The 22,142-nt window shown below is 38.5% G+C and overlaps 1 protein-coding gene across 3 annotated transcripts in view; it reads left to right on the forward strand.

Moving 5' to 3' along the window:
- Positions 1–22,142, forward strand: part of LOC136885566 (uncharacterized) — a 60,081-nt gene that overhangs the window by 23,750 nt on the left and 14,189 nt on the right. For 2 of the 3 annotated variants that reach the window (XR_011018991.1, XM_068230380.1), the window contains exon 3: positions 10,146–10,218. Coding sequence is in view for 1 of the 3 variants with exons in the window: in XM_068230380.1 (XP_068086481.1) it covers positions 10,146–10,218 (73 nt within the window). In the remaining 2 variants the exon portion in view is untranslated. Of the gene's footprint in view, positions 1–10,145; positions 10,219–21,994; positions 22,140–22,142 lie in introns of those variants that run through there. The other variant, XR_010861564.2, reaches the window with a different exon arrangement.

Here is a 22,142-nt window from a genome sequence, read left to right on the forward strand (position 1 = left end):
GAATATTTTTTGTGTTTTGAGGCGTTGTAATGTTCAAGATACCTAGTCAAAAAACTACATCCAGTCTGTCCGATGTAGGAAAAATCACAATAAGTACATTTAAGTCTATAGACACCAGAGTTCGAGAATTTAGTGTGATTACTGTTTGAATTGAGAAAAATGTTGCGGTTTGTGTTTCGGGTTTTATGGGCGATGTTGATATCGTATTTCTTTAGGGGGTTGGGGATTTGAAATAGGCCTGGGGTTGTGTAGGTGAAGGCAGCATATTTCGATTTTTTAGGTTTGTCCGGAATCAACTTAGTTGCAGTTTTTAATTTTACCTTATTGATGATTTTGTTATTCATCAAAGGGTTATAACCATTAATTCTGGCCAAATCTTTGATGTAATTTAATTCTTTTTTTACGATTTATGGTTGTGAGCGGGATTTTTAATGCTCTATAAACGAGACTGAAAAATGCAGCTTGTTTATGGGATTGCGGGTGTAAAGAGTCGTGTAAAGGCTTTCTATACATCTGGAAATTAAACTTATTATTCTCTCTTGAGATGGTTAAATTCAAGAAGTTTAAGGAACCGTTTATTTAGTCTTCCTTAGTGAATTTGACATCGTTGTCAAGTTCATTAAGGAAAGTTAAAATATTGTGGCTATCATTTTTTTGAGTATCAATAATAGCAAAAGTGTCATCAACATATCCTAGCCATAAATGAAGGCCGTTGATGTTATTAATTATTTTATTGTTTTCCAAATCATCCATGAAAATATTGGCTAGAATGTCCGAGATTGGATCTCCCATTGCTAAGCCCTTTTGGTGATATATTTTATTATTAAAAGTGAAATAATTGTTATTAAGGACAAATTCTAATAGACTAATGACATTTTCTACTTCACATTTGCTCAAATTGCTGTGTTTTAAAAGGTTTGTTTCAATAATTTTAACTGTTTTATTTACAGGAATGTTTGAGTACATATTAGTAATGTCATAGGAAACCATTATGTGGCTGTTCTCAAGGTTGAATTTCGCCAATTTTTCACAGAACTCAAACAGAATTTTTTATACAAGCCGTATTATTGAACTTAAAATGTTTATTAAGGAAATTGTACAAAAATTTTGAGACTTTATAAGAGGGGCTATTCATACAGTTAATAATAGGGCGTACAGGTACATCTTTTTTATGGATTTTTGGCAAGGCTTTTGCAGTTGGGAGTTTTGGGTTCATTGTTATAAGTTTTTGATACTCGTGTTCTTGTAATAAGAAAGGTCAATTGGGAAGGAAATACGATTGACAGGAAGCATGACCAACAAATGGCAAATACGCTAATATGGGAAGGACAGTTGATTCAGAAAGTGATGGAACCAATCAGAGGGAAAAATATCCTGGATGGGGTCCTGGTAAAACCAGATGAGCTCTATGGAGAAACCCAAGTAATAGATGGCATTAGTGATCATGAAGCTTTTTTTGTCGTAGTTAAAAATAAATGTGTTAGAAAGGAAGACTTTAAAGTAGGACTATTAGGCAGTACCATATGTCTGATAAAGCAGGCATGAGGCAGTTTTAAAAAAGTAACTATGATCGGTGGAAAGCGGTAAATGTAAACACACTCTGGGATGGGTTTAAAGCAATTGTTGAGGAATGTGAAAACGGGTTTGTACCTTTAAAGGTGGTAAGGAATGGTAAAGAACCACCTTAATTTTAGTAAAGAAATAAAGAGACTAAGAAGGAGGTGCAGATTGGAAAGAAATAGTTAGAAATGGCTGTGGAAGTAAGGAGAAATTGAAGGAACTTGCTAGGAAATTGAATCTAGCAAAGAAGGCAGCTAAGGTATATGTTGGCAAGCATAATTGGCAGTCATACAAATTTTAGTGATAAGTGGAAGGGTATGTATAGGTATTTTAAGGCAGAAACAGGTTCTAAGAAGGACATTCCAGGAATAATTAATGAACAAGGGGAGTGTGTATGTGCGGATCTTCAAAAGGCAGAAGTATTCAGTTAGCAATATGGAAAGATTGTTGGTTACAAGGATAATGTCCAGATAGAGGAGGAGACGAATGCCAAAGAAGGAATAAAATTTACATATGATAACATTGACATTTACAATAAGATACAAAAGTTGATAACTAGAAAAGCGGCTGGAATTGATAAGATTTCTGGGGATGTACTAAAGACAATGGGTTGGGATCTAGTACCATATCTGATGTACTTATTTGATTATTGTTTGCTTGAAGGAGCTATACCAAATGAATGGCGAGTTGCTATAGTAGCCCCTGTGTGTAAAGGAAAGGGTGATAGACATAAAGCTGAAAATTACAGGCCACTAAGTTTGACATGCGTTGCATGTAAGCTTTGGGAAGGCATTCTTTCTGATTATATTAGACATGTTTGTGAAATTAATAACTGGTTCGATAGAAGGCAGTTCGGTTTTAGGAAAGGTTATTCTACTGAAGTTCAACTTGTAGGATTCCAGCAAGATATAGCAGATATCTTGGATTCAGGAGGTCAAATGGACTGTATCGCGATTGACCTGTCTAAAGCATTTGATAGGGTGGATCATGGGTGACTACTGGCAAAAATGAGTGCAATTGGACTAGACAAAAGAGTGACTGAATGGGTTGCTATATTTCTAGAAAATAGATCTCAGAGAATTAGAGAAGGTGAAGCTTTATCTGATCCTTTAATAATTAAGATGGGAATTCCTCAAGGCAGTATTATTAGACCGTTATGTTTTCTTATTGGTATATTTAAATGATGTGAGTAAACATGTGGAATCAGAGGTAAGGCTTTTTGCGGATGATGTTATTCTGTATAGAGTAATAAGTAAGTTACAAGATTGTGAGCAACTGCAACGTGACCTTGATAATGTTGTGAGATGGACAGCAGGCAATGGTATGATGATAAATGGGGTTAAAAGTCAGGTTGTGAGTTTCACAAATAGGAAAAGTGTTAGTTCCTTTTGGGGATCATTGTAAATATCTAGGTGTTATTATAAGGAAAGATCTTCATTGGGGTAATCACGTAAATGGGATTGTAAATAAAGGGTACAGATCTCTGCAGATGGTTATGAGGGTGTTTAGTGGTTGAAGTAAGGGTGTAAAGGAAAGGGCATATAAGTCTCTGGTAAGACCCCAACTAGAGTATGGTTGCAGTGTATGGGACGCTCACCAGGATTACTTGATTCAAGAATGGGAAAAAATCCAAAGAAAAGCGGCTCGATTTGTTCTGGGTGATTTCCGACAAAAGAGTAGAATTACAAAAATGGTGCAAAGTTTGGGCTGGGAAGAATTGGGAGAAAGAAGACGAGCTGCTCGACTAAGTGGCATGTAAAAAGTTTCAAAGAAATTTGTTAAAGACCACCAATCTAATACTTTACAATGTTTAAGATACAAATATTACATAGATGTTAAAATAATAAACACTTTATTAATCATCATAATTAATAAAGATACAGCACACAAATTGTGCATTGTATAAACAAAGTTTGTCGTATGTACTGTCACTTCTCACTATTACATAAGTTCACAATAGATAATCCCCGGTTTTTGCATGTGATTACGTGATATTGACTGCAATGCTCATTGCACAGCTTGCAAACACAGGTTTCGCCGGGGTCATGGAAGTAATCGGTGTTGCACAGTTTATGGTGATACCCATGGACCGCCATCGAGTTAACGAAATGTCGCATGTCTTGATTAGTCTTTGTCCATGTTCTATTCATCATCGCCTCCGTTGAGTAGAAATCGAGCCAGATTTCTTCCGTCTTCTTCACTCTGTCCTGCATTAATTTTTCCCAAGCATCTGTGGATGGAAACCCTCGCTTCATTCGGAGGTCCTCGATGAAGAAGGTTTCCTTTGCAAGCTCATATGCAAGCCTTGATTTTATGTATTTTGGTATTCCCAGTGTAGCTTTCAGGAAGCGCGACTTGACTGCTTTAGTTGTCTTCAGCTCAGCGAGACCCAATTTATTCCATATAATGTCCAGTCCATATGTGGCAATTGGCGCAATTTTCACATCGAATAGTTTCATAGCAGTTTCTAGTGAAAGCTTGGTAATTGTTTTAATATCATATATTGCTTTGGTGGCCGCCGTTGCTCTAGACTTTATGTGAATACTATAGGTTGTTGCTGTTGTTTGCATGGTCAGTCCTAGATACTTAAATGTATTGACAATCTTGAGGACTGTAGATCCTAGGTATATCCTGTCACTTGCGGCCTCTCGGCCACCTTTCTGAAATGTCATTTTCACTGTTTTCTCTGTGTTAATTTTCATCTTGTTATCTTTTGCCCACCTGTCTAGATTGTCTACAGCTTTTTGCACATCATGTAGGGAACTTGATCCAATGACCATATCGTCTGCATATAAGTATATTTTCAAATCTTCTATTCCTTGCTGAATAACCTTTACCAGATCGTACGTCACAATGTTAAACAGCAAGGTGCTTAGTGGGTCTCCTTGGAGTACTCCGTTGGTCTGCATGATCAATTTCGAAGTCGCGACTTGGTCATCAAATTGTATGTAATTTGTCGTCAGTATGTTACTTACCAGAGTTGTGAGCTTGTCTTTCCCCATTATTGCTTCCAGCTTCGCGATTATTAGTGGTCTGCTTAACGTGTCGAAAGCTTTTGTATAATCAACAAATACTGCATGGAATTTGCCTCTTGGATGTCTGAGGGCTTCTTCAATGTCATTGATGAGGTTGTTAATGGCATGGAGGATGCTCCTTCCTTTACGGAATCCAAACTGTTCCTCTGGGAGTTTGTGTTCTACTGCGTCTGCAGCTCTTTTTGTGAGAAGCTTTGTCATTATTTCCAGCATGCATTTTTCTATAGCTATTCCTCTATATGAGTTAGGGGCTGACTGGTCGCCTTTTCCCTTGTACAACATTTTCATAGTCGAGGTTCTCCCAGATGTTGGGATGTTGCATACTTGTAGACAGAGGTTCATTAGGTTTGAAATCACCGGTAATAGTGTTTCTGATGAGTTTTTTGTGTGTTCGATGTATATGCCATCGGGTCCTATGGCCTTCTTATTTTTAAGTGACATAATAGCTTCGTACACCTCTTCCTTTGTGAACGGGTCAGTTACTTCTTGGTATGATCCTGTTATCGCAGCCTCAGTATTGACGTCCTCATCAATATTTAGTATATTCCTAAAGCGATCTTTCCATGTATCCATTTCTATCATTCCACTGCTTTGCATTTTCCTAGGCTTTAATGCTACAAACGGGTCCTTGATGACATCCTTCACGATTTTTATCGCTTCCTTTTCCATATGTTCATTTCGTTTTACCGAGAGCAGTTTCTTGTATTCCTTCCTGATGACGATATATTGCCTTATTGTCTCAATGCTCTTGTTGTTCTTTGCCGCATGCATGGCCTTAATAGTGCTCTTTCTCTTCTTATAGCAATCTTTATCGAACCATATTCGCGATCTTCTCTTACGCTTATACACAAGTGCTGATTTGATTGTCTTCTCCAGGGATAGTGCAGCTGCATCTATGTCATTATTCTTTATGTTCTTTTCAAGTTCTTTCTGTTCTTTGGTTTATTGTTTGTCTCACAACATAAGGTAAATGTCAAGAGTGTTAGCACGACCAGGGATAAAATAAGCAAAAGGACTACTTGCGAATTATCCCAACAAAGGCCGTCGCTGATTGAGGAAGCTCTGGACACAAGAGGCCTAGCGAATCAACTAAAATAAGCTTAATTAACTAATTGGCTGAAATAATAACTCAAATTAAATTGATCAAACAAAATTTAATTAGGTAAATAATTTAAGAATTTTCGACCTCAAAACTAATTTTAAAAAAATCAATTACCACTGCACAATGAACGTGAGCACCTTTCAGAATAATTAATCGAGGATATCAATTGAAAATAAATTATTTTAACACTAACTGAAATTGCCAGGAGGCAGAAAATCTTTTTGAACAATAAACAAACGTAGATCAATAGAAGATTAAAATCTTAAGACAACTATTACTGAAAGAAAGCTGAGATTTCCCTAATGAATTTCTTGGTTACTCCAGGGCTGCATTAAAATTACATCAAATCCACGAAAAAGCGTAACTTCAGTTAACACCAAGAAATCATTCGAAACATGGACATAAATCCATAAATAGGATAAATAACCCAAATATTCTCCAAGGTACGGTAGCTTAAACCAAATGAGTTAATCAAACTCATCAGAAAAACCTTCCACATGCACGAAGATCCACACCAAAAATCAGCTGAAAATCAAGTTACCATTAATAAGTCGATACTCAAATGTCAAATTCAACAGAGCATGGCTACGGTATGTTTTCATTCTGTTACACAGAGTGTAACAGATGACGAGCACCGAAATCAAAACAAGCACTTGAAGTAACGAGGAAGTCATTAGAAGCCCTACATTAAAGGCACAATGTTTCTCTATTAGTAGCCCGACATTGGCTTGAAAATATTATAATAATAAACATAACTTGTTTTGTGCACAAAACCTTAATTAACTGAAGTCAAGAAGGTAAACAAATGCCGTAATGACCATTACGACTTGAAGCCCGAAAATATTACCATATTACAAGATTATTATGAGGACCTGTTTTAGGAAGTCAATTTCTTTTAAAACCACATGCAGAATTTCACCTTTGAGGTTAAATATCTCCACGTATTAACACTATTAACTAATCCATTCCTTGGTAGCTTAGTTTGGTACAGAAGATGGATGCAGCTTACTTACGAGGTCGAAGGAAACAAGATATATTAAATATTCTAAAAGGATAACCAAATGTTCAGGCCTATCGCCTAGATGGACAATCCATCACCCAGGGTCTAATTTCGCGACCATCTCCTCTTCTTGCATCATGATTTTCTACTCTTCTTAAGGCACAATCAGCAGAGAATAGGTTCCAGCGTCTTCAGGTTAAGAAGCAATAATCAGAACAACTGCTATCTGCATTGTCGACTGACTATGACTGAGAAAGCTTCACTTCTAGCGTCCAGATAGCAGCACAACTTAGCTACCTCGCTGCTTAAATTCCAAGTCGACCGCTAGATAGCACACCATCACCAATTAGAGAAAGTCCATGGAATCCTGAAGTTTGAATACACGGTGGGCCAGACAAGAAAATGGACACATAACCAATATGCATCGTACCATCGCGAAGAATAATTTTAAATCCATTACAGTTTGAGTACATTTTTATTTATCTGTCTTGAGGGTTTGGCATCAGCATAGTTCTCTCTCTTCTCTATTCTTGAGACATTAAAATGCGTCGAGACAGGACAGTGTTTCCTTATCATCGCCTGTTCTGTAGTGAAACACACGGAGTAATTTATTAGCTTAATGTTTTGACGTTTGTAAAAGATTAAGTCTATAGTACTACTCCCTGTATATGTAAAGTACGTTCTATCTTCAAAGTTGTTAACAAGGTTGAAACCTTCCTCAGTCATCATTTCCAGGAGCTCTTTCGCTCTATGATTGTTGTTGTCAAGTCTGCAGTTTAGGTCTCCAGCAAGTATTATGTCTCTGCCCGGAGCTATTTGCTTTATGGAGGACATGATTATTACTATTAGTTCTTCAATGGGTGTTAGTGGCCCTGCGTATATTGCTATCACGGACATGTATCGCTTAAGCTTTGTAAGCATCTTCAGCCACACTTAATCTAAAGCTAAGTCAGGGCCCTGACCTGTGTTCCTCAATAATATATAATACATGTTTTAATACAAGAAAAAACAGTCATAAAATTCTAGTCTGTGGAGAAAGCGATGCTTAAGTATAACAAATATTCAACAATAAACTTGTCATAGTATTATATGTAGGCCTACATGGAATGAATACTAGTGTTTGTCTAAAAAAGCACAAGTTGGTTATTTGTAGAACAAGACATATGTTGAAAATTAAATATTTGAAAGGGAGGTTCAACCTATTCAATACTTAAAAGAAAGAAATGCAGTAATCACATTCCTATTTAAATGGGACCGGTTTCGACCTTAGTCCAGGTCATCATCAGCCGTAAAAACATGTACAATGTTTATGAATATTGGAGGTCAGTTTCACACTCTGATTCATAAACATTGTACATGTTTTTACGGCTGATGATGACCTGGACTAAGGTCGAAACCGGTCCCATTTAAATAGGAAAGTGATTACTGCATTTCTTTCTTTTAAGTATTGAATAGGTTGAACCTCCCTTTCAAATATTTAATTTTTAACATCAATAATTTCAATACGGAACAATGAAATTTTTATCTTTAGATAATTGAACGAGACATAGTCATAATGATCTGACATACAATTGGATTGTACAAATTATTTGATATTAATGAAACATGGATTAATTAAAATATCGAAAAATGAATCTTCGAACGTTGTTGAATGAGAACCAGGTACGTAGAATTACAGTAGAGTTGTTGACTAAGTGGTTGCGTGATAAGATAAGAATTCTAGAAGGAGACACAACACTTCTATACTGATGCTTCAAGCGCCTTTTGACCTTATCACGCAACCACTTGGAGTCAACAACTCTGCTGTAATTCTACGTACCTGATTCTCATTCAACAACGTTGACTTCATGCGTGCTTTTCAAGTGACGGTGGTTATCTTTAAGATGTGATTTAAAAAAAAAAAACATGATTTGTGTTGTTGTATCATGAAATAGCAGTATGTTACCTATCAATTACCACTCTAGTCGTTTACATTCCCTATTCAGTGTTACCATAGGACCTATACTAAAATGGTAGATTGTTTCTGCCAGACCCTGTTCTTACAGTTGCCAGCATTATTGTTGAGACCGTTGGGGTAACAGCATACCGCTATAGTGTCCAAGACCAACTGTAACTTCAGACAATCATGTACACATTGTATATCTCTGTACATTACTGTGTCATCAGTGTACTGGGCCATGGTTGAGGTCACACATTTAGGTAAATCAGAGACGAATGCATTAAATAATAAAGGTCCTAAGTTGGTGCCTTGACATACTCCTGAGGTTATTTTTAACGGTCGAAGATCGGACTCCATCAAACACAACGTGCTGAGTTCAACCCGCGAGAAATGACCGTGACCATGCCAGTACACGTCCCCTGATATTCATCTGTCCTAATTTTAACAAAAGCCATTCATGCGGGATTTGGTGAAAAGCTTTAATCCATTCCAAAGCCACGCAGTCTACCTGAACAATTTTAGATTTCTCCAGGGAGAACTGCCTTTGTTAATAAAGTATTACAGGATCTTTCACTTAGCAGATTACCTTCCCTGAAGTATTCCCAGTCGTTCCATGCATTTACATATGTGGGATGCGAGAGACACCGGCCGATAGTTGTCAACGAACGATTTTTCTCCTTTCTTGAAAATCAGAACTACATCAGTACTCTTCCAATCTTGAGGCAGTGATCCACATTGAAGTTCGAAGAGAGATGGTACCACTGACTCAACACAGTCACGGAGTATAAGGCGGGGTTATTTTGTCGGAGCTGTTCGCCGCATGGGGTCGAATCCTCTTCAAACTTCTGAGAAGTAGAGGCTGAAGAGAGGGAGGGGTGTTATATGCATGTCCCCAGCTGATTGTATCTAGGAGAAATTTTGTTTACATTTTTCACTGAAGGCTGAGGCAATGTCTGTGGGCGTGGAGATGGATTTCCCATTAGCTTTAAAGGAGCTTGGTGCAGCGCTGACAGAGTTCCTTTTTAGTAGTCTGTTTCCCCATTTTGTAAACGCCATATTATTTGTCTTTCTTTGCCTTTCTTTAGCAACATTTTCAAAGCTATGCTTGCCTTGACTATTTAACACACAGACTGATTTGTTATCTGCAATCTGCTGAAAACAACAGTTTGAAAATAAGCCGTACAGTGTCATCAACAATCCACAAACGCATAAAAAAGAAAAAGAAAAACAAAGAAAAACATTAGATGTTACTGTTGATACATTTCTCCGAAAATGTGAAAAAATACACTGTTTTATAAGATATGTCATACTAAGTGATTTTTAAAAATACAGTGCTTATAGGATTTAGACAGAACCGTTAGATTTTGCCATTATATCCAGTACGTCCTTAACAGTGATGTCGCAATAAACGGTTTCAACTGTACTTAAATTTGCAGTACAGAGTGAAAAACCCTTACATAGATTTTTTATCATGTATGAGAGGCCTAACTAATATTTCTTGGATTATAGGTCAACAAGTCTTCTCTCATTTGCCAACAGAACAGACTTGGAACCTCCAGACTGGCAAAGTTTTAAAATTATGGTAAGCACTTGTTCATTTTATTTTATTATATTGACTGTTAACGGCCTGTGATTCTTGTAACAATGCTTGGTTGTTATTGATGTTTGGAGTTGGTCAGGACTTACAGAGAGCTATTATGTTGACTATTTATGTCACAAATATATCTTGAAGACTGGTGATGTGTAAAAAACTTGCTCATTAATGTATAGTCATCGTCGTTAAACCTTCCAGAATATTCTGTACGCAAAAATTTTTCTCCCAGAACTGGAGAGTTTATGAGAAAAACAGGAGATTCGGTAGAAGCGGGAATATGCATGCAGGTGAAAGAATAATTTGAAAGCTGAAAAAAAAGTTAAGGATGAGAAACATGAAATTCTACATGTAAGGCTCGTCTCTAAAATTAATAGGCAACTTGATGCTTTTGGGATGTTGCCGATGCAGAGTTATTTGATAAAATAATCAGCTTTGTGGGGAACGACACAGAAAGGGACTGGATTGTCTCGGCTGATCTCAAATGTTATCTGGGAGAGACATGCAAACGACGGAAAGTATGGCCAACAGTTATTAACTAAATTAATCTGCGAAACACAGATATCCAGGTGGAGGAAGTAGATTTATCCACGATAACAAAGATATTTACAAAAAAGATGTAAAAGTTAAAACTAGAAAAGCAGCTGGAATTGGTAAGATTTCTGGTGATATACTGAAAGCAAGGGCTGCCACATTGGACAAAGTGTAATGTTTGCATATGTATTATAAATATAAATGAAACTTTGCAGTTTAAAAGTACATCCACAAATCTGTCCTTTTAACAAACATAGCTAAACCTGTGGAAAGTTTCGCATTTTTATCCAGTAGTGGAGGTATCACCTCTTGTGGCTTGCAATGGAGGAAGACGTTGGTGTAGGTGGTGCCCAAGAATTGCAATATATACTTTCAGGGCTACTTTCTTCATAATTGAGGGTCTCTCTTATAACAGACCGACTGCACGGTCTTTGTACTCTGCGTTACAGCAGCTGCTCAGCCCAACTTATGTCTCCCGTGGCCGCCCGCCCTACTTTAAGCGTGTATGCAATCTTACCTTATAAAAGATACTGGAAGCGTCATCTTTCATAATGAAGGACTTCATAAACACCATTAGGATTTTCTGCACACCAATAGCGAGAATTCACTGTTCACACGACCATTAAGATGAAACCAGGCCTCACCCGACTGTAGGTCAAATAAATGATCATTCAGTGATGCAAGATACCACTCACTCTTGTGGCTGGATCAGCTGGATTAAAACAGTGGGCCCATGTAAATCTGTACGGTTTGATGGGGAACAGCTTTGTAGCTGTGTGTGCAAAAGAAACCAAAACCCCTACTTCTTGTGCTAATTTTGTGAGTAATTTATTCAGTGACCATTCAAGATTTGCACCAATGTCATAAAGCTTTTCCTCTGTTAAAACTGTTCTTGTGCGTGCAATTTTTTTTTGAGCACTGAGCCAGTAGTTTCAAATTTATTTACAATTACGTGAATCTATGCTCATGAAGGTGGCACTTCACCAGGAAATTGCTGAACAAATGCATCGCGTACCCGTTGAGCCGACTCGTACTTAAAATAACTTTTACTTACGAAAATACAGTGTTACAATGATAACTGTCTCACCATGTTGACAGCTGAGATTCAGACTGGCTGTTGATGCTAGGTCAAACACGTGCATGCTCCTTACAAGGTCAACAACTATGCGCATGCCTTCCGTGCAGGTCTCGGAGAGTAGAAACACCGCTCGGAGGTCTTGTTTTAAGAGAGAGACCCTGTACTGTTAGGGAAATGCAACCTTTGCAAAAGGTAATTTTAAAGAAGGATATTACGGTTCCCCTTGTGCCGACCACGCATCCTATAAAGTTAGTCCTCTTGCTCCTTTTTCAAAGCAATGGGGGACAGTTGGATTGTGTACTCTTTTTTTTTCTTTTAGTGCAATTCCATAGGTTGGTTGGCGTCAGATTAGAATATGATTGTTGGATTGATAATGAATGGAGATCCATCAACGTTTTTATATGCATTCATGTCTGTACACCGTGTACTCCTTTTATCAGGTAGACCATAGAGTTCCTCTTGAACAACATACCCAACGTCATTAAGGCCTGTTGCAGTCAGTGAACAGATTTGGTATCTCTACTGTATTTACAAAAAACAAAGTTTAAACCCCACCTAATCAATACATTAATTAGCATTAACTCATTCAAAGGTTTTTGGACTAGTTTCAATCAATGTAATCATCATCTCCAGTAAACCGAAACAAGATTTTTAAAAAACACAACCAAGAATGAAACATAGCTCTCTAAACACATAACGGTGAAATGTCTGTTTAAAGAGGTCAAATGGAACTGTGGAAGTCCTGTAGGGAAGAATACAGTGAGCAAGATATATACATACATTACATACATTATCATTATAGACTGTTGTGCCTTTCAGCGTTCAGCCTGCAAGCCTCTGAGAATTTACTAAACGTCGCCACAATCCTCGATTTGCAACTAGTGTTGTGGCCTCATTTAGTTCTATACCTCTTATCTTTAAATCTTTAGAAACAGAGTCTAACCATCGTCGTCTTGGTCTCCCTCTGCTTCTCTTACCCTCAATAACAGAGTCCATTATTCTCCTAGGTAACCTATCCTCCTCCATTCGCCTCACATGACCCCACCATCGAAGCCGGTTTATGCGTACAGCTTCATCCATCGAGTTCATTCCTAAATTAGACTTTATCTCCTCATTCCGAGTACCCTCCTGCCATTGTTCCCACCTGTTTGTACCAGCAATCATTCTTGCTACTTTCATGTCTGTTACTTCTAACTTATGAATAAGATATCCTGAGTCCACCCAGCTTTCGCTCCCGTAAAGCAAAGTTGGTCTGAAAACAGACCGATGTAAAGATAGTTTCGTCTGGGAGCTGACTTCCTTCTTACAGAATACTGCTGATCGCAACTGCGAGCTCACTGCATTAGCTTTACTACACCTTGATTCAATCTCACTTACTATATTACCATCCTGGGAGAACACACAACCTAAATACTTGAAATTATCGACCTGTTCTAGCTTTGTATCACCAATCTGACATTCAATTCTGTTGAATTTCTTACCTACTGACATCAATTTAGTCTTCGAGAGGCTAATTTTCACACCATACTCATTGAACCTATTTTCAAGTTCCAAGATATTAGACTGCAGGCTTTCGGCACAGTCTACCATTAAGACCAAGTTGTCAGCATAGGCCAAACTGCTTACTACATTTCCACCTAACTGAATCCCTCCCTGCCATTTTATACCTTTCAGCAGATGATCCATGTAAACTACGAACAGCAAAGGTGAAAGATTACAGCCTTGTCTAACTCCAGTAAGTACCCTGAACCAAGAACTCATTCTACCATCAGTTCTCACTGAAGCCCAATTGTCAACATAAATGCCTTTGATTGATTTTAATAATCTACCTTTAATTCCATAGTCCCCCAGTATGGCGAACATCTTTTCCCTCGGTACCCTGTCATATGCTTTCTCTAGATCTACGAAACATAAACACAACTGCCTATTCCTCTCGTAGCATTTTTCAATTACCTGGCGCATACTGAAAATCTGATCCTGACAGCCTCTCTGTGGTCTGAAACCACACTGGTTTTCATCCAACTTCCTCTCAACGACTGATCGCACCCTCCCCTCCAAGATGCCAGTGAATACTTTGCCTGGTATACTAATCAATGAGATACCTCGATAGTTGTTGCAATCCTTCCTGTTCCCTTGCTTATAGATAGGTGCAATTACTGCTTTTGTCCAATCTGAAGGTACCTTACCAACACTCCACGCTAATTTTACTACTCTATGAAGCCATTTCATTCCTGCCTTCCCACTATACTTCACTATTTCAGGTCTAATTTCATCTATTCCTGCTGCTTTATGACAATGGAGTTTATTTACTATCCATTCCACTTCCTCAAGCATAATTTCACCAACATCATTTAACTCCTCCCCATGAGCTTGGCTGTTTGCAACACCACCATGATGATTTCCTTTTACATTGAGAAGATGTTCAAAATATTCCCTCCACCTCTCCAGTGATTCCCTGGGATCTATTATGAGTTCACCTGAATTACTTAAAACACTCTTCATTTCCTTTTTCCCTCCCTTCCTAAGATTCTTTATTACTGTCCAGAAAGGTTTCCCTGCTGCTTGACCTAGCCTTTCCAGGTTATTACCAAAATCTTCCCATGACTTCTTTTTGGATTCAACAACTATTTGTTTCGCTCTGTTTCTTTCATCCACGTACAAATCCCTGTCTGCCTCGGCCCTTGTTTGGAGCCATTTCTGATAAGCCTTCTTTTTACGTTTACAGGCTGCTCTCGCTTCATCATTCCACCAAGATGTTGGCCTTTTCCCATCTTTACACACAGTTGTTCCTAGGCATTCCCTTGCTGTTTCTACTACAGCATCCCTGTATGCCACCCATTCACTTTCTATATCCTGAACCTGCTTACTGTCTACTGATCGAAACTTCTCACTAATCATATCCATGTACTTCTGTCTAATTTCCTCGTCCTGGAGATTTTCTACCCTTATTCGTTTGCAGACAGATTTCACTTTCTCTACCCTAGGCCTCGAGATACTTAGTTCACTACAGATCAGATAGTGGTCTGTATCACCGAAAAATCCGCGAAAAACTCGTACATTCCTAACAGATTTCCTGAATTCAAAGTCTGTTAAGATATAGTCTATTATGGATCTGGTACCCCTAGCCTCCCATGTGTAGCGGTGAATAGCCTTATGCTTGAAGAATGTATTCGTAACAGCTAAACCCATACTAGCACAGAAGTCCAGCAAACGCTTCCCATTCCCATTTGCTTCCATATGTTCCCCACATTTACCAATCACTTTTTCGTATCCTTCAGTTCTATTCCCGACTCTCGCATTGAAATTGCCCATTAACACTATTCTATCCTTGCTGTAGACCCTGACCACGATGTCACTCAATGCTTCATAAAACTTGTCAACTTTATCCTCATCTGCACCCTCACATGGTGAATACACTGACACAATTCTTGTCCTAATTCCTCCCACTGACAAATCTACCCACATCATTCGCTCATTTATGTGCCTAACAGAAACTATGTTGCGTGCAATGGTATTCCTGATAAAGAGCCCTACCCCAGACTCAGCCCTTCCCTTTCTTCTAACACCCGTCAAGTACACCTTATCATCTCCTATCTCCCCTTACCCTAATATCACTTACTCCTAGCACATCCAGATGCATCCTCTATGCTGACTCAGCCAGTTCTACCTTCTTTCTTCCATAAGCCCCATTAATATTGATAGCTCCCCCTCGAATTCCATTTCGTTCGCCAAGTTGTATCCAAGGAGTCCCTCGCCTGTCAAATGGGAGTGGGACTCCATTACTCCCATAGGTCCGAGGCTTGCTTAACACGTTGGGTGCCACGTGCCGCCATATGGCGTCACGGTGGTCTTCAAATCTGAGATGGCGTGACGCCATATGGCGGCACACCGTTCTTGAAATCAGAGTTGGCGTGACGCCATATGGCGGCACAGTTGAGTTTCAGGCGATGCACCGTAGATAATCAGCTGTGACATCTATGCGCGTAAAAGTGGTACTATGTGAAGGGCGAACTTCAGGGTCTATTCCAGCTATGTATTTTTACTCTATGCCATCATGTGGCGCCACAGTATTCTTCCGATGCCACTGACTGGCCAGTGGTCATTGTCACAGGTGAAAGCGCGCCAGGCATTGTTTATTCCTCGTTTACGTACGTATTATCACTCAGTTTATATAGTTGTGCAAAAATATACAAAATGGAAGATATTGGTAATAGTCTTACGAGGGAACACATACATGTGTTACACTCGGATCCGGTTGAAATTTGGTAGGAATATTCGTGGGAGGCAGTAGAATGCTAAGGTGAAAACTGCATGTACCCAGCGCAAGTTTAAACGCCAGAATTGAACAAATAAATAGTAATAAAATTAGAAGTGCCGCGGGAGTATCGGGGTGTGGCGGAGAGGTAGGGAGGAGTGAAGCAGCGGACGTGAACCAACTGGGTTGCGTCGAGCTGCGCTAGCAGCCAGGTAGCGTATAGTTAGCGCGTTCCCCTTAACTTCCCGATCAGATGTGCAAAACGTAAATATGAAAATAGCACATGAAACAAGTGTACAAAGGACGATGTTTGAACAACGATGCCAATAAGGTTTGAAAAATTACGAGTAACAAGAACTCAGGCGTGCCGAGACGCATATTTTCATTGTTTAGATTTATCAGAAAACTGTTCACAACAATATGTAATGTAATATAAGTACTTGTTTTGCATTTTACTAGATTTTCATAAATATTGTGTTAATTTGAATTAGCAAATAAATATCCCGTATTTGAAATTCGTATTGCACATTTCATGTCAAAAAATTCTGTGACACCGTATGGCGTCACGCTATATTTTATCTTTCCTAAAAATTGATGTGACACCATATGGCGTCACACATGACCATGGTATGGTGAGATAAAATTTACTTAGTACAGTATATAAATACATCCCAAGATTATATAAACAGATTACAACGCGTACAATTGCTTTGGCACCAGCGGAATGCAATTCAAAAATTTGCCTGGCACCAGTGGAATAGTGTGCTACAATCGGTTCGGCACTCAACGTGTTAAAGTGTTCTCAGCTCGGTAAATTCATGAAGCAGGATGCTGCCCTACTTGCACATAGTCCAAGTGAGGATCTCTCCTCTAACGGGTTATGGACCACCGGCGGATTGTGTAGTCCTAGCCGCCTGAGCACAAGGAGGGCCACGACTCAGAATATGTCCGAGATGCCGACTCCCATTCCATAGCAGCTGGTATCCCGACTCTCAGGACCACTTACTAGGCCACTCAGCCGTTGCCCATGGTTCACGAACTAGGACGTGACTACAGTAACCCACAAACATATATATTGGCTTAAAATCTTTATGTCTGTTTAAAATAAAGCGGCAACCTCACTTTAACTTAAAATAGTCCGCTGAACATCTAGACTGTTGAACGTATAAAATGTGCCCAGGCACGTAAGATTGTGTGTTGGATTGACACTGGTTGATTGTACAAGGCTTCTGCATGAAGCTGTAGTCTTCTATTTATATCCAAGGTTGTAATAGCGTCCAAATTAGTGCTGAACGAGGAAACGTTAAGCCTTAAAGGGGTATCCTTATTTGTTGAGTGAAAACATGAAGTCACGTCGATCAATCCGCTGAATGATATGTGTGATAGGATGTCTAGAAAGAGACCAAATGACCATGACTTAGAAAAGCTGATAGCAAGATGGATTCAGAAAGGAAAAAATGAGCAATGATTTCAAGGAACATAAAATGGTTAGATGTTTCAACTGAAGATATAAGTGGCAAATAGCTTTCTGTAGAAATATTTTGAAGTGATTGATTTCGAGACCAGTTCTGTGAAGCCAAATGATGTTATTTTTCTCATACAATGATGCAGTATAATTTGATGGGATGAGTCTCATGTCGAACAATCCTGTTATCATCATTTGATCATTCAACAAATGATAATAAAAGCACTGTTTTAGGATATCACAGGTCTGTCCAAATCATAATTTTAAAACGAAAGGAGCTACCTCTAGAATATAGATATATTCCTGGGTCTCCGCGAAACTGGTTTAATTCCTTGTAGTAAAAAAATGAAACTTATTTAAAAGTAATGTTTAAAGCATTGTTTCTGTTCATTTCTCCATCTCTTTTGTTGTTAGCCCTGCAAATAATATGGAATTAAGCTTTAAGAAAATTTGATTTGGAAAGAGAATAATTTTGAATTGAGTTAGTTAAAATCTGGTTGGAAGAATAACTTGAGAAATCTCTTTCTGTGCTTTATGCTGACTGGTTTCAGACTTTCTTTCAGTTCTTTTTCCTTCCAGTCCGTCAAGTTCTCTTGATTTATTTGTTTGTTACAATGGTATGTCTAACATTTTCTCATGTTCCTACATTGTAACAAAGGTGTTCAAGAGAATTTAATCATTTTAAAGCAAGTATGGACAACCTTCTTGAAACAGTGTATGGATGTAGCATTTTAACCGTGTTCTTCTGTGGACTGCTTTGGTACAAAAGTACATTTATTATATTCGATCCCCAAGGAAGTACGAACAAAGTCTTTGGCTAATTTATGTATTTCCTCTCTCGTTTAGCTTTTTGGTTAGGATGCATATTATTTTACAGATGATATTGTGTTGATCTTGTCTCGAGGATTGGGGTTTATTATTTTTTTTAAACCTTAGCGGAGCTTTAATAAAAGTAGGAAAGATCACAATATGAAGATAAAGTTCGAATTCAAGAGGACAAATTGGGGCAAATATTTATTTATAGGATGGGGGTAAGGATTGGAGTAATTTATCAAGGAAAATGTTAAATGAAAAGGCTAGATAAACAATTGATAGGGAATCTGTCATCTGGGTGACAGCCCTAAATGCAAATCATTGATTTCTTTTTGGTTTTGAAGTGCTCAACATATTCAGTTTACTTGTAGGTGTAAACTTATTGTGGCCAACAGTGTCGCTGGTTTTGATCTTCAAGTGTAACTTGTTTTGCTGTAGTCCACCTTGTGCCCATATTACACGAGTACCTTCGAAATGGAGATAAGTTTTTTTTTTAAATGCAAATTTATCAAAGCGACTGGATGATGTTGAATCCAATCATAACAGTCTACACAATATGTCAGGATGGAAGGAAATGCAGTTTGTGCATCTGTGTTGAAAAGTGTTGGCAGCATTCAATTAGATTTTACTAAATGCTTGCAAAAATTAAACAAGAAATAGGGGATGCTCTGCCGAACATTTTGAGATAGGAAACCTAAGGTCTGAAGAGAAGGGGGTTAAATATGTCTATCACGATTTTCTGGCTTATTTACAGTGATGTTTTACATGTATTTAGCTTTATATTATTTCCAGTGGTCAGAAAATTGGGTGTTCACAAAAAACAGTAATAACAACATTAAATAAAATGCTTGTCACTCGCCTAACTGCGCTGTTGACTTGTAAAGGTATTAAGTCTTAGAATTGAATCGATTGAGTTCATGATTGCATTAACTGATCAAAATAAATAAATCAATCTATATGAAAAATCAATACTTTACTGTACTTCATTCGACATACACAGTGACCGAGCGAATTGGCCATCCAGTTATGGGTGTGCAGCTGTGAGATACTGGGTTCGAACCCCACTGATGGTTTCCCACTTTGATACCAGGCAAATGCTGGGACTGTACCTTAATTAGGGCCGTTCCCTATCCCATTGTCGCCATAAGACTTATCTGTGTCAGTGCGACGTAAGGCAACTTTCAAAAAAGAAATACTTGGAATTTGTTGCCAGGATTGTAGTCGCCTGCGATTTGAAAGGGACCGCGGGTATCTTGTTCGTGAATATCATGCTTGCATTGAAGTTGGAGGCCGTCGTTTTGTTGTGAGGTGCAAAGCTATACATAAACTCAGGTTTGTCAACGATATGGTACTGTAAAAGCTAGATGTAAATATAATAACACGTTTAAGCTGGTTCCTCAGATACTACGTTCCTCTCTCCAAATGTTTAGTAGAGCAAATCATATTTCGTGTTTAATTTTTGAATGCTTGCCCCGGAAAAATAAAGTGTATGTATATTAGGTATGATGTCATAGTGATTCTCCACTAAGGCACGTGTGACCAGTTAATATAGGATATTAGAATGTCATGTAAAACTTAAAGATCTCGTAGCTGTCATGTAATTATCAACTTTTTATTTGTTCATTCCCTTGAGGATCATGTTTCAATTTTCAAAGTTTCTATTTTTTAAAAAGAGAGCTATTTATTGTTGAACTTTCACCTTCGTTATTTGGACTCTTAGTGTAAAGGGGGGCGTTAGGGATTGGAATATGTCCAATAAATTTTTCAAATTCTTTGCATTTTTTAAAGAAAAGTCTAGGTAAACAGGTAGGGAATTTGCCACTAGGGTGACTGCTCTAATTGCTGATCAGTCATGATTGATAATGTAAATTTGAATATAATATGAGGGCTTACCAATTTGTTGCACAAGTCAGTGATCAGAAAGTTGTCCTTACTTGTTAGAAATGGTTTGTGATTTTTTTATTTATTGCCAACTCTTGGAAGTGTTGAACAGTTGTTATTGAAAATGGTACAGATAATCTGAACCTAAAGTTAATGAGCTTAAGAACTTATCAATCTTGGTTCAGTTAACATGTTCATCCAACCCTTTCCTAGTTTCTTTACGGAGTCGGGTATGAAGAGTTTTTACAACCGGGTGCTCTTTCTGACGTCAACCTCATCAGAAGAGCTGATGAGATGAAACGCATGACGTGGCAATAGGAAGGGAGAGGGGTGAAACGTGGTGCTGGCACATAGCCTACTTCTGTTCAATAGCACCAAGCGGCCTGCTCAAGGCTCAGCATCTCCATCTGACGGGCGAATCACGCATGTCATATGCCTTCATTCCATATGAGCACTGCAGAGAGGTGTAGAATTTAATCCAGGCTTTTGGCTCAATGTAATGTTTAGAAATCGTGTATCACCACCTCTCCTACCTGCCAACATTCTGATGGTAGTTTTTATTTTCGACCACTGTGACTCAAACGGGCTAACCACGGCGCCAGAGCATATAAACTTGATGCCTTAACGGTCACGGCCACTAGGCGGGCTATTTCAAGAAATTATCATTTACTAAACACGAAAAAAATTGTTAGTGTTTGGCCCTCCCAGGAAGTTTGGTTGAATAGTACAATCTCCCAGTACAAAAGACCTACTCTAACCAAGCAAGTTGGCCGTGTGGTTAGGACTGCGTAGCTGTGAGCTTGCATTTGGGAGATGGCAGGTTCAGGGCAGCCCTAAAAATCATTTTCAGGGAATTCTCATTTTCACACCAGGCAAATCTTTGTGTTGCCGAAAAGCTTCAATGTATTTGTGCTATGTTAAAACACTAGCAAAGAAGAGGTCTACTCTAATGAGATAATAAGTCTCTTACGACTTATAGTAGTTGAAGGGATGATAAACACATGCCCTTTCAGTATCTTGTGCCCAAAAAACCAAAGAAATAACAGTGCCATTTTAAACTGATAAAATTAGGGTGGTTTATAATTGCCTCCTTGTGGAATAGTTTATTAAACCTCTGACTCAGGAGGCAGTGCGCCAGCCTCTCGCCGCTGGGTTTGGTGGTTCAAATAGTCGTCACTCCATGCGAGATTTTTGCTGGACAAAGCAGAGGTGGGACAGGTTTCTCTCCGGTTTCCCTTCTCTTTCATTCCAGCAACACACACTAGTGTCATTTCATCCGTCAGTCATTAAGCATTGCCCCAGAGGAGTGCGGTGAGCTTTGGCAGCCGGCACGGTTCCTGCCCTTGTTGCATTGTGACTCGGTCAAATGATTGGAAACAGGCCAAGAATTTTCATATTAGGCAATTGTGTGCATTATATTTCCATACGCACTTCCAATTGTTGGCAGTACTGCTATGTTTAATGTTTTAATAACAACTACATCTTATCGTTGCACCTGCAGAAACACCTGTGTGAAATTTTTCCACTTGAGATAGCAAAACCCTAACGGTTCAATACTGAGAGTTGCCTCAAAGAATTCTTGGACATAACAGTAGTTTTTGTAGGTGCTTCGATGATATGTATAAAAGTACTGCTATTGCACAAGTGGGGGAGTAGAAGTTCTCTCTTCTTGTGCAATAGCAGTACTGTATTGGATGCACTTAGTAATATAATTTTTCCAATTTTTTTTTTTCTTGAACAGGAAAGTCCGTGATTCATAAAAGTTTCGACGCTGAACCTGGACACTTGAAATGAGGTGTTGGACTTAGGGTATATTTTTAAGCTATTTTTCTGCTCAAAATGCAGTTTTTTTACAGTAAAATTTAGTTATTCCACTAAATTTATGAAAA

This window comes from Anabrus simplex, chromosome 14 (assembly GCF_040414725.1).
Source record: "Anabrus simplex isolate iqAnaSimp1 chromosome 14, ASM4041472v1, whole genome shotgun sequence".
Taxonomy (NCBI): Eukaryota; Metazoa; Arthropoda; class Insecta; order Orthoptera; family Tettigoniidae; genus Anabrus; species Anabrus simplex.